The 13,946-nt window shown below is 39.3% G+C and overlaps 2 protein-coding genes across 2 annotated transcripts; both read left to right on the top strand.

The window, feature by feature from the left end:
- Positions 1 to 952: 952 nt before the first annotated feature.
- On the top strand, positions 953 to 1,976 carry LOC131784413 (beta-2 adrenergic receptor-like). Its single transcript, XM_066161240.1, has one exon. The coding sequence runs from the start codon at positions 1,038 to 1,040 to the stop codon at positions 1,974 to 1,976; it is 939 nt and encodes a 312-aa protein (XP_066017337.1). The 5' UTR covers positions 953 to 1,037.
- A 5,989-nt stretch (positions 1,977 to 7,965) lies between these two features.
- LOC131784345 (beta-2 adrenergic receptor-like) lies at positions 7,966 to 9,363 on the top strand. The gene has a single exon (XM_059101147.2). The coding sequence runs from the start codon at positions 8,169 to 8,171 to the stop codon at positions 9,177 to 9,179; it is 1,011 nt and encodes a 336-aa protein (XP_058957130.2). The 5' UTR covers positions 7,966 to 8,168; the 3' UTR covers positions 9,180 to 9,363.
- The last annotated feature ends 4,583 nt before the right edge of the window (positions 9,364 to 13,946 follow it).

Genomic DNA, 13,946 nt, shown 5'->3' with positions numbered 1-13,946 from the left:
ATCTGCCTGATTTTAAACCATTTCGCCCATCATAACGAGATGATTTCCAAGCAGAAGTACGAACTGTTGGGACTCGTGGCAACTTAGCCACTATGGCAGAGTTCAGACCTCGTTCTTCTGCTCTACCGAACTTTATTCAGGAATTAAGTTCGACAAAAGCGCTTCAGAAGCGCGGCGTCCGAATCAAACTTGTTATTCAAGTTCGGCAAAGTAATTAAGTTCGACTAGCTTTGCAGTGTTACATGACTCTGGCACGACAGTGATTCAGAGATCGTACCCCTTCTGTGCCAAACAAAATTCATAAATCATTCTAATGTATTTCGGCAGGATTGCGTTACCGCAGGGGAGTCACGCGAATGATTCTGGCTTTACGGAGTATGCGCTGAGGGTGCTTCAGAAAATGCTGAAGTTCGCTTGATAATGGCCTGACGTATTGCGGACTATTTTAAGATCAACTTTTAATTTGAAACCTGACACATTTATCCCATCAGTTATTTGAATTAGGCTACTAACTTTAATATCCAGCATCAAATTTGACATTTAATCAGATTCAAGTTATAACTCCCTGAGTCAGTCAGGGAGTGTGACCATCCGTGAGATTAACGTGAAATAGAGGGTTTTTTTTTTTATTACTAATTTTTCTGAGCTACAGCTATGCGTTTTCTTGTGCACCTATTGTCACAAAAGTAGTTGCCTGTCGGGGAGAAACGTTTGTTCATGCTCACTGAACTTCGGTAAAAGGATTAAGATCTAACTGTTTTAAATGATGCGCTGAAGAGGATGACAAAGCAATTTCAGTTTCAAAGTATGTTTTAAAAAATTTGGGGATATTATAAATTTCGTGCGCACCTTCCCTCAAACAGACAGCAGATGAATAAGGTGTGCCTGTCAATAAAATGCATATTGAAAAGAAAACTTTTGAATAATCCTATGCAATAAAAGGAAGAAAAGGCATCGCAGTAACATCTGTTCCTTGACGAGGGAAGGCAAATCAAAATTACCGACGGTTTTCTAACTTATTTCTCGACCAACTTAACATGAAAGGTAACTGCTCAGAGGAACATCTCAGCACTGCAGCGTCCTTTGTACTATCAGTATGGTTCTCCTTGTCTGGCTTAGCAGCTGTAACTGGAAATGTCGTTGTGTTATGGCTGTTCCACAAACACGAGTCTTTACGAACAATTTCAAACCGATTTTTAGCCTCGTTATCCGTGGCGAACGCTTTTGTTGGCCTTGTCATAGACCCTTTTTGGATTGTTATCATATGTTGGATTCAGCCAAGAGGTCAAAAGAATTTGTCGATGATTACTAAAATGCTGTGGATTCATACAACCGCAGCCACTACTTTGAACTCGTGCTGTGTTTCAATCGACCGTTTTATTGCGATTCGGTTTCCTTTCCGTTATCAGGACAGTTTGACCAAGAGAAGATGCTTTGCAGTAATTATTTTGGTGTGGTTTATCTCATTGAGTCTTCCTTTTCTGATTTTCGAGAGAGAGAGAAAGGATCGAAGAGAACTTTTTGTGTCCACCATATTTACAATGTGTTTAGTTTTATTATTGGTGGTCTCCTTTTGCTATATACTCATTTTCAAATTAGCCAGGAAACAGTTTAGGAGAATTTTACCAGCTAAAAATATTCCTGACTCAGGCGAAAATGTAAGAGTTCGTGTCAGGCAAAATTTTAATGCTATCAAAACGCTCGGTTTTGTTTTAAGTGCTTGCATCATCACATGGATGCCCAGTGTAGTTCTGCAGTTGGTTAATTTTTATTATATTCAAGAAAAATGTAGAATTAGAAAAATTAAATCAGTTGTATGGCCTTGGGTTCAAGCGATCGCTTTTTCTTCATCAGCGATCAACCCATTGATTTATTACTTCAGAAATAGCGACTTTGCCGCACCTTCCATCGGTTGCCCTGTGTTCACGAACAAGATGCATCACACCTTAGAGCACAGCCAGAGCGAAACCGGTTGAATCGAAATGTTCGAACTTGTGGTAACTTAACAAATAAGGAGACGGAAGTCTGAGGACAATACATAATTAATCGAAAAAGGACCCTGCTTAAGAACAAGCCTGAGCCTACGAAACACATAAAAAGTTCGTGTTCAAACGAAATGATTAGTATTTAAGCGTATTCTATAAATGGATTTTTTCCTAGAAAATGTTTGTTTATATATTATAAAAATTATTTCTTTGTCATGTTAAACAACTCTTTCAAGGCATGAAATGTCATTCCCGTCAAATTTCCATCATCGAGCATTAATTTTCTGGCAAGATGTATGAAGAAAACTCTTTTGTAATGAAAATTTAGACAGTTTTGATCTACAGAATTGAGATGAGAAAGAAGACCAGCCGATCCTGTGATCTTGCGAGAATTGAAACTACTTTTTTTTGTCATTTATTTATTCGTCGTTTTAATACGAGGGTGTGTGCTAGTGGGAATTGCTTTTTGGCCAGAATCACACTCTGAAGATTTTTTTGGTTGTACGCTGTTGTCACCGCGCGTCTCACTGCTTAAGCGGTATTTCGGCTGACTACCTGCTCAGGAGTTTCTCTTTATAGCTGGTTGCGAATCCTTACAATGAATTGGATATATACCCTACTTTTAGTCCATGGATTCCCTCTTCGCGGATCTTTGCACAAGATTATGTCCTCAAAAAATAGAAATGAACGCATAAGAACATTGAATAAAGCTTTGACGTATTCAGGTTGCCTCTATGGCGTAGGTGGCTGGCCCACAATGAGGAGAAACGATAATTTTAGTGCGGAGGTCTTATATCTCTGCTTCTTGCGCCAGTCACGCAAGCTGGCTTACTTAAGTGTCGAGTTCGTTTCTATTGTTCACCGCCACTCCATCAACATGAACGACTCGTATTTTGACTTATTAATAGTGTAATTATTATCAATACCATTTTCATCTCAGATGATAACCAGGCGGTGTGCGCACTCTGATTGCGTTGCATCATGGTCGTAAAACGAAAAATGAGTCATTTGTATCCTGTCGTGGTCGAGTGAACATCTCTGGTAGCAGCAAGGTAGCGTGAATAAACGTGGAATGTAAAGAGAATTCACCGTCTGTTACCGATCCACTTAAAGGCGTAAATACGGGAAAGCCTTACTAACACCCACCACCTAACGCCTCCTAACACACAATTCGTCACACTCAACGTTTCTTAAAAAAACGTAGTGTTTCGAATATGCTTAAAGAATAGAGAATACCTAGAATAAGGTTTTGACAAACGTATACCTGGAGTTATTTTCTGCGGGAGAGACCGATACTTGGAAACTAAAAAAAAAAAAAACAATTGCGCGCACACATGAAAAAATTCCCTTTTGTAACACAATCTCATCTGGCTTGGCCAAACTCAAGAAAATACGGAAATGACACCTTAAAAATAACCCTTATAGTCACATCGCAAACGAAAGTCATTAAAGGATATCCTAATAACAACTAAGCTTTCAGGTTAGAAGATTTAAAAGCGCAAGCGAATAGAAGGAGTCGCTCAACCTATCAACACCTTTTAACGATCGACTGCCCTTTGCTTTCCGGCTTACCCAGTGTGTCGCCGTGCGCATTGTAGAGTTATTCATCAGTCAAGTGACTCCGTTCATAACTCAAATTCAACTGTACTTCATTCAATGATCAAGATAGTAGATTTACAATACAACACTCGCGATAAGTTAATTTCCTTTTACTTTGGAAAGTAGATTTACAACACAATTGAGTACACAACAGTAACGCTGTGTAACGCAGCAATAGGCCTTTTTCGACCATAATCGGTCCCAAACACCCGCACTTAAAATGCGAGAAACACATGTACTGTTGGAGAGCGTTTGAGAGCGTTTGGTCAGAGCTGTTAAAGAAGGATCAAAGCGGCCATCCAAATCTTTGAAAGGCTACAAACTACGACGTACATCAAATTTGACCTTCTTGAAATACCGGTCACAAATTACATACCAAAAAACAGTGATTGCGTTTGTCCTTGAGAACCATACAATACGGGACAAATACTCACAAAAGATACTTTTACACATTCAGAATAAATCAAATTACATCTACCTATGGTGAAAGGAAAAAAGAACGGCCTAACTTTTACGGAATGTTCCGTCAAAGTCTGCTGAATTCTGCTGCTTTCACCGCCATATTGAAAATGAAGCTACCACAATGCAACGCAATCGGAGTGCGCACACCGCCTGGAAGACAACATTTTTCAAATTGACCGGAGCCTTGTTCTCATGAGGGCATGTTTTCTTCTTTCGTCTTTCTGATGAAAAATGTCAAAAATTCATTTTATTAAAAGAACCAACCTCATCGCTGCTCGCATATACTCACAGGCGACGCAGGCTCACTGAAAGAAAACGGACGGTTTCTACTCTCCGTGAGCGAAATGCTGTATGCGAAACGAAAACCGGTGCGTTACATGTGCAAGCAAACAGTTACACAACATTTAGCGAAACGTGACTCTCGTCTCCCAGCGTATGGAAGTGTTGTGTTGCAAAGTTTTTATTTCATGAAGGCATTTACGAGGAAAAACGAATTCGTAACGTCCTATTATTTTCTCTTCATAATCATTAAAACATATTCAACTATTACCTTTTTTTTTGAGACTGAAATGTTTTGCATGAGTCACTATTATATTATGCAGATGTGCAGATGTTCAAGGGGGCCTTAAACGCTTTACATTGGGCATTAATCTGAATTTTTTATTCATGTAACACCCTCAAAACCGAACGCAAGTAAAAACATAAATTTTGAAGTGAGGACCGCGAATTAAGGACACTTGAAAAAAAAGAACTTGAGACAAGGCAGGTTTTGTACTAAAATCAGGATCGGGGAACGAAGAACGGGGAGCGGGGAACGGAGAACGGAGAGCGGAGAGCGAAGAACGAAGAACGGGGAACGGAGAACGGGAAACGGCGTACGGGAAACGGAGAATAGGAAATGGAGAACGAGAAACGTGGAACGGGAAACGTGGGACGAGAAACGGGTTTACACCGGTAATCTCCATAAGAATTCAAAATAGCGGATGACGAGACGAAGAAAAGGGCCTGAGCACCAGTTTTGAGCACGCGCTCTTTCAACTCGGACGTCGGAGTAAATAGCATGGCCGGTTGGTCAAGACTTTATGAAAAAGGTTTTTAACTTGAATTCTTATGTGGATAACTGCTATACACCCGTTCCTCGTCCCCCGTTCCTGATTTAAATAACATCCGGTTTTGTATGGTGGTCAGCAGACGGTACTCATCAGGTTCAACATGAAAACGTGAATGATTCTAGATTTAAACTGTTAGGGATATTTTTCAGTTTTTTGGTCTGAAACTGAAAAAAAAAGACAGTTATAGCCATACTGGAGAGTATTTATTTTTGAGATGAAATTGAAGCATGTCTATGCATTGTCAGTTTAATTTTGCCGAGAAAAGAAATTAAATCAGGTACTGTAAAAATGCATGCATAGAAGAAAGCTTCTTAGAGTGTTCCTTCTACAGTCCAACTTTGCATCCTATCACTTTCATGCTTAGTTTGTGGTTAACGTTTTCCCTAATAACCTTTAAATTAAACCGACCCTAAGAGTAAGTAGCGTCTCTTTTATTCTTGCAATATGACCTCTGAACCAAACATGAAAGTCACGAGAATAGAACATAGGCATGCGTTACATGCAAGATGTATTTTTCCGGCTGGGCGGGTTGAGATGGGACTCCTTCTGCACGTAGGGAGAAGAAAAAAAAACCTAGTAAGTTGGAAACTACAATGACAATACACTCCGCGCTGGTAAAAATTCTAAAGCCATTAAAACAGTTGAACTCGTTTTGAGTGTTTGTTTTGTCACGTGAATGCCCTTTTTAATTCTGAACGTTGTTAGTTGTTATAATCTTACCACAGAGTGTAGACGAGGAGATTCAAAGAGACCGATTCCGGTTGCAAGGACTTGGGTGAAAGCAACTGCGCTGACTTTATCAGCAGTCAACCCATTGATATACTGCTTCTGAAACGGCGACTTTCAACAAGTTTTTTCGCTGGTGTTTTTATTGGCTGCCCGGTCTCCACCAGATCTCCAACAGATCTAAGACGAGAACGACATCTGCTGGAACATAACATGGTGACTAAGGGATACGAATTATGAGAACAACTCAAAAGTTACCTCGGTAATCTACCTGATCTCAAACCATTTCGCCCATCATAACGAGATGATGTCCAAGGAGGAGTACGAACTGCTGGGACTCGTGGAAACTTAGCCACTATGGCAGAGTTCAGACCTCGTTCTTCTGCTTTACCGAACTTTATTCAGGAATTAAGTTCGACAAAAGCGCTCCAGATTCACGGCGTCCGAATCAAACTTTTTAATCAAGTTCAGCAAAGTAACTAAGTTCGACAACCTTTGCCGTGCTACATGACTCTGGCACGACAGTAATTCAGAGGTCGTACTCCTTCTGTGCCAAACAAAATTCATAAATCATTCTGATGTATTTCCGCAGGATTGCGTTACCGCAGGGGAGTCACGAGAATGATTCTGGCTTTACGGAGTATGCGCTGATGGGTGCTTCAGAAAAGCCTAAATTTCTCTTGATAATGGCCTGACGTATTACGGACTATTTTAAGATCAACTTTAATTTCGAAACCTAGCACATTTATCCCATCAGTTATTTGAATTAGGCTACTAACTTTAATAAAGGGGTAAGTTTCTAAAGAAACTGTGGTGCTGCGTCGGTGGGAGAGTATAGCAGGTAATTTAGTGTTAACAACTGGGTTGAGCGATCGCTCTGACGAAGGGCTAACGCTCGAAACGTCAGCTTTTTTACCCTTTAAGGTGGCTAATTTACGTTTTCAACCCAATTTTTAACACTAAATTACCTACTAACTTTAATATCCAGCATCAAATTTGACATTTGGTTTAATTAGAATCAAGTTAGAATCGCTCTGACGAAGGGCTAACGCTCGAAACGTCAGCTTTTTTACCCTTTACGGTGGCTAATTTACGTTTTCAACCCAGTTGTTAACACTAAATTACCCACTAACTTTAATATCCAGCATCAAATTTGACATTTGGTTTAATTAGATTCAAGTTAGAATCGCTCTGACGAAGGGCTAATGCTCGAAACGTCAGCTTTTTTACCCTTTACGGTGGCTAATTTACGTTTTCAACCCAGTTGTTAACACTAAATTACCTACTAACTTTAATATCCAGCATCAAATTTGACATTTGGTTTAATTAGATTCAAGTTAGAATCGCTCTGACAAAGGGCTAATGCTCGAAACGTCAGCTTTTTTACCCTTTACGGTGGCTAATTTACGTTTTCAACACAGTTGTTAACTCTAAATTACCTACTAACTTTAATATCCAGCATCAAATTTGACATTTGGTTTAATTAGATTCAAGTTAGAACTCCCTGAGCCAGTCAGCGAGTGTGACCACCTATGAGAATAACGTGAAATAGAGGTTTTTAGCTCAAATATTATTAATTTTTAATTATAATTGTAATTAATTTCGAGCGTTAGCCGTTCGTCAGAGCGATCGCTCTGACGAAGGGCTAACGCTCGAAACGTCAGCTTTTTTACCCTTTACGGTGGCTAATTTACGTTTTCAACCCAGTTGTTAACACTAAATTACCTACTAACTTTAATATCCAGCATCAAATTTGACATTTGGTTTAATTAGATTCAAGTTAGAACTCCCTGAGCCAGTCAGCGAGTGTGACCACCTATGAGATTAACGTGAAATAGAAGTTTTTAACTCAAATATTATTAATTTTTCTGAGCTGCAGTTATGTGTTTTCATGTGCACCTATTGTCACAAAAGCAGCTCCCTATCGGGAAGAAACGTTTGTTGATACTCACAAAAACTTCGGCAAAAAGATTGAGATCTACCTGTTTTACAATGATGCACTGAAGAGGACAACAAAACGATTTCAGTTTCAAGGCATATTTTCAAAACTTTGGGGATATTTTTAATTTCTTGCGCACCTTTTCTCAAACAGACGGCAGATGAATAAGGCATGCCTGTCAATAAACTGCATGTTGAAAAGAACAGTTTTGAATAATCCTATGCAAAAAAGGAAGAAAAAGCATCGCAGTAACATCTGTTCCTTGACGAGGAAAGGCAGATCAAAATTAACGACGGTTTTCAGACTTATTTCTCGACTTCTGCGGTTGCTTTGCAGCAACTTAACATGAAAGGTAACTGCTCAGAGGAACATCTCAGCACTGCAGCGTCCATTGTACTGTCAGTGTGGCTCTCCTTGTCTGGTTTAGCCGCTGTAACTGAAAATGTCGTCGCGTTGTGGCTGTTCTACAAACACGAGTCTTTACGAACAATATCAAACCGATTTTTAGCCTCGTTATCCGTGGCGGACGCTTTTGTCGGCCTTGTCATAGATCCTTATTGGATTGTTTTCAGATGTTGGAATTCGCTAAGAGTTAAAAGGAAATTGTTTATAATTCCTAAAATGCTGTGGATTCATACAACCGCAGCCACTACTTTGAACTCGTGCTGTGTTTCAATCGACCGTTTTATTGCGATTCGGTTTCCTTTCCGTTATCAGGACAGTTTAACCAAGAGAAGATGCTTTGCAGTAATTCTTTTGGTGTGGCTTATCTCATTGAGTCTTCCTTTTCTGTTGTTCTTAAGAGAGAGACAGGAGAAATCAGAACTTCGTGTGTTCATTGCATTTACAATGTGCTTAGTTCCATTATTAGTGGTCTGCTTTTGCTATATACTCATTTTCAAATTAGCCAGAAAACAGTTTAGGAGAATTTTACCAGCTAAAAATATTCCTGACTCAGGCGAAAATGTAAGATTTCGTGTCATGCAAAATTTTAAAGCTATCAAAACAGTAGGTTTTGTTTTAAGTACTTGCATCATCACATGGATGCCCAGTGTAGTTCTGCAGTTGGTTACCTTTTATTATATCGAAGAAGAAAAGCGTTGTGGACTAAGGAAAATTAAATTTGTTGTATCACCTTGGGTTGAGGCAATCGCTTTTACCTCATCAGCGATCAACCCATTGATTTATTACTTCAGAAATAGCGACTTTCGCCGAGCCTTTCGCCGCACCTTCCATTGGTTGCCCTGCGTTCACGAACAAGATGCATCACACCTTAGAGCACAACCAGAGCGAAACAGGTTGAATCGAAATGTTGGAACTTGTGGCAACTTAACAGCTAAGGAGACAGAATTCTGAGGACGATATATTCAAGCGAAAAAAGACCTTGCTTAAGAACAAGCCTGAGCCTACAAAAAACACATGAAAAGTTCATGTTCAGACGAAAGCCTTAGTCTTTAAAATGTTAGTTTATATATAATAAAAATGTAATTTCTTTGTCGTGTTAAACAACTCTTTCAAGGCATGAAATTTCATTCCCGTCAAATTTCTATCACAGAGCCTAAGCCTAGAGCCGATTGCATTGTGGTAGCTTCATTTTCAATATGGCGGTGAAAGCAGCAGAATTCAGCAGACTTTGACGGAACATTCCGTAAAAGTTAGGCCGTTCTTTTTTCCTTTCACCATAGGTAGATGTAATTTGATTTATTCTGAATGTGTAAAAGTATCTTTTGTGAGTATTTGTCCCGTATTGTATGGTTCTCAAGGACAAACGCAATCACTGTTTTTTGGTATGTAATTTGTGACCGGTATTTCAAGAAGGTCAAATTTGATGTACGTCGTAGTTTGTAGCCTTTCAAAGATTTGGATGGCCGCTTTGATCCTTCTTTAACAGCTCTGACCAAACGTTCTCAAACGCTCTCCAACAGTACATGTGTTTCTCGCATTTTAAGTGCGGGTGTTTGGGACCGATTATGGTCGAAAAAGGCCTATTGCTGCGTTACACAGCGTTACTGTTGTGTACTCAATTGTGTTGTAAATCTACTTTCCAAAGTAAAAGGAAATTAACTTATCGCGAGTGTTGTATTGTAAATCTACTATCTTGATCATTGAATGAAGTACAGTTGAATTTGAGTTATGAACGGAGTCACTTGACTGATGAATAACTCTACAATGCGCACGGCGACACACTGGGTAAGCCGGAAAGCAAAGGGCAGTCGATCGTTAAAAGGTGTTGATAGGTTGAGCGACTCCTTCTATTCGCTTGCGCTTTTAAATCTTCTAACCTGAAAGCTTAGTTGTTATTAGGATATCCTTTAATGACTTTCGTTTGCGATGTGACTATAAGGGTTATTTTTAAGGTGTCATTTCCGTATTTTCTTGAGTTTGGCCAAGCCAGATGAGATTGTGTTACAAAAGGGAATTTTTTCATGTGTGCGCGCAATTGTTTTTTTTTTTTTAGTTTCCAAGTATCGGTCTCTCCCGCAGAAAATAACTCCAGGTATACGTTTGTCAAAACCTTATTCTAGGTATTCTCTATTCTTTAAGCATATTCGAAACACTACGTTTTTTTAAGAAACGTTGAGTGTGACGAATTGTGTGTTAGGAGGCGTTAGGTGGTGGGTGTTAGTAAGGCTTTCCCGTATTTACGCCTTTAAGTGGATCGGTAACAGACGGTGAATTCTCTTTACATTCCACGTTTATTCACGCTATCTTGCTGCTACCAGAGATGTTCACTCGACCACGACAGGATACAAATGACTCATTTTTCGTTTTACGACCATGATGCAACGCAATCAGAGTGCGCACACCGCCTGGTTATCATCTGAGATGAAAATGGTATTGATAATAATTACACTATTAATAAGTCAAAATACGAGTCGTTCATGTTGATGGAGTGGCGGTGAACAATAGAAACGAACTCGACACTTAAGTAAGCCAGCTTGCGTGACTGGCGCAAGAAGCAGAGATATAAGACCTCCGCACTAAAATTATCGTTTCTCCTCATTGTGGGCCAGCCACCTACGCCATAGAGGCAACCTGAATACGTCAAAGCTTTATTCAATGTTCTTATGCGTTCATTTCTATTTTTTGAGGACATAATCTTGTGCAAAGATCCGCGAAGAGGGAATCCATGGACTAAAAGTAGGGTATATATCCAATTCATTGTAAGGATTCGCAACCAGCTATAAAGAGAAACTCCTGAGCAGGTAGTCAGCCGAAATACCGCTTAAGCAGTGAGACGCGCGGTGACAACAGCGTACAACCAAAAAAATCTTCAGAGTGTGATTCTGGCCAAAAAGCAATTCCCACTAGCACACACCCTCGTATTAAAACGACGAATAAATAAATGACAAAAAAAAGTAGTTTCAATTCTCGCAAGATCACAGGATCGGCTGGTCTTCTTTCTCATCTCAATTCTGTAGATCAAAACTGTCTAAATTTTCATTACAAAAGAGTTTTCTTCATACATCTTGCCAGAAAATTAATGCTCGATGATGGAAATTTGACAGGAATGACATTTCATGCCTTGAAAGAGTTGTTTAACATGACAAAGAAATAATTTTTATACTATATAAACAAACATTTTCTAGGAAAAAATTCCATTTATAGAATACGCTTAAATACTAATGCTTTCGTTTGAACACGAACTTTTTATGTGTTTCGTAGGCTCAGGCTTGTTCTTAAGCAGGGTCCTTTTTCGATTAAATATATATTGTCCTCAGACTTCTGTCTCCTTATTTGTTAAGTTACCACAAGTTCGAACATTTCGATTCAACCGGTTTCGCTCTGGCTGTGCTCTAAGGTGTGATGCATCTTGTTCGTGAACACAGGGCAACCAATGGAAGGTGCGGCGAAAAGCTCGGCGAAAGTCGCTATTTCTGAGGTAGTAAATCAATGGGTTGATCGCTGATGAAGTAAAAGCGATTGCCTCAACCCAAGGCCATACAACTAATTTAACCTTACAAAGTCCATCACGGTTTTCTTCGATAGGCTAGGCACTGTCTATCACAGAGCATTAATTTCTATGATACTAGCAAGATGTACGTATAAGAATATTGAGTAAAGCTTTGACTTATCCAGGTTGCCTCTGGGGTGTAGGTGGCTGGCCCATTATGAGGAGAACGGAAACGATAATTTTAGTGCGGAGGTCCAATATTTCGGCTTCTTGCACCAGTCACGTAAGCTGGCTTACTTAAGTGTCGAGTTCGTTTCTATCGTTCACCGCCACTCCATCAACATGAACGACTCGTATTTTGACTTATTAATAGTGTAATTATTATCATTACCATTTTCATCTCAGATGACAACATTTTTCAAATTGACCTGAGCCTTGTTCTCATGAGGGCATGTTTTCTTCTTTCGTCTTTCTGATGAAAAATGTAAAAAAAAAATTCAGTTTATTAAAAGAACAAATCTCATCGTTGTTCGCATATACTCACAGGCGACCGAGGCTCACTGAAAGAAAACGAACGCTTTTTACTCTCCGTGAGCGAAAGGCTGTATGCGAAACGAAAAGCGATGCGTTACATGTGCAAGCAAACAGTTACACAACATTTAGCGAAACGTGACTCTCGTCTCCAAGCGTATGGAAGTGTTGTGTTGCAAAGTTTTCTCTTCATAATCGCCCAAAACATATTCAACTATTGCCTTTTACTATGATATTCTTAACGTATAGAACGGAGCATGTTTTTATTGAATTGCTTATTGTTCCCTATTATTCTTCTGCATAGAATACCATAGCCTGTTCCAATTGGTTAGTTTGAGTGAACGAGCAAGAAACAAAAAAAGGAGATATTAACACGTTCGCAGCGGTAGCTGTATTTACGATAAACTGATGTACAGCGACAGCAGAACAAAGCAAGAAAGAAAGTTGGGAAAGACTTGACATTTTTCCGTTCTCCTTACCGACCGGACAGATATCACTGAGGCTGAAATGTTTTGCATGAGTCACTATTATATTATGCAGATATGAAGATGTTCAAGGGGACCATAAACGCTTTACATTGGACATTGATCTGAATTGTTTATTCCTGTAACACCCTCAAAACCGAACGCAAGTAAAAGCATAAATTTTGAAGTGAGGACCGTGAATGAAGAACACTTGAAAAAACGCTCTTGTGACAGGGCAGGTTTTGTACGTTGTTACTAAAATCAGGATCTGGGAACGGGGAACGGGGAACGAAGAACGAGAAACGGGTTTACACCGGTAATCCACGTAAGAATTCAAAATGGCGGATGACAAGACGGAGAAAAGGGCCTGAGCACCAGTTTTGAGCATGCACCCTTTCAACTCGGACGTCGGAGGTTACAGCATGGCCGATAAGTCAAGACTTTATGAAAAGGGTTTTTAACTTGAATTCTTATGTGGATTACTGCTGTACACCCGTTCCTCGTTCCCCGTTCCTGATTTTGATAACATCCGGTTTTGTATGGCAGTCAGCAGACGGTACTCATTAGGTTCAACATGAAAACGTGAATGATTCTAGATTTTAACTATTAGGGATATTTTTCAGTTTTTTTTGTCTGAAACTGAAAAAAAAGACAGTTACAGCCATACTGGAGAGTATATATTTTTGTTAGATGAAATTGAAGTATGTTCATGCATTGGTTTTATTTTTGCAGAGAAAAGAAATTAAATCAGGTACCGTACAGAATGCATGCCTAGAAATATATTCGGTTGAACAAAGCTTCCTTGAGTGTTCCCCTACAGTCCAACTCTGTTTCTTATCTCTGTTGTGCTTAATTTTTGGTTAACGTTTCCCTTAATAATCTTCAAACACGCCCTAAGAGTGAGTAACGTCACATTTCTTCTCACAATATGACCCCTGGATTTAATATGAAAGTCACGATAACAGAAAATGATTGACAAACAATGAAGACTTTTCTGTTTAATACATGAACTCTCTTTGTTAGTGCAATAGAAGTTGTATGGAGAACAGAACGGAGAATATAAAAACTGATCAGGAATAATCCAAGGGGGCCTGGGCTAGAAAAGTCATATGGATGGCTAAATACGCCAACACAGACATAAGAGTTTGCCAAGAAGGACATCTTGAATATATTTTCGAAGTCCTTCATACTGGAGTGATACGAATTTGATTCTTCATTTTCTTTGACCAAAGC

Source organism: Pocillopora verrucosa, chromosome 14 (genome assembly GCF_036669915.1).
Source record: "Pocillopora verrucosa isolate sample1 chromosome 14, ASM3666991v2, whole genome shotgun sequence".
In the NCBI taxonomy this organism is placed as follows: Eukaryota; Metazoa; Cnidaria; class Anthozoa; order Scleractinia; family Pocilloporidae; genus Pocillopora; species Pocillopora verrucosa.
The sequence above is the reverse complement of the archived record's forward strand: the minus strand, read 5'-3'. Positions and strand labels throughout refer to the sequence as shown.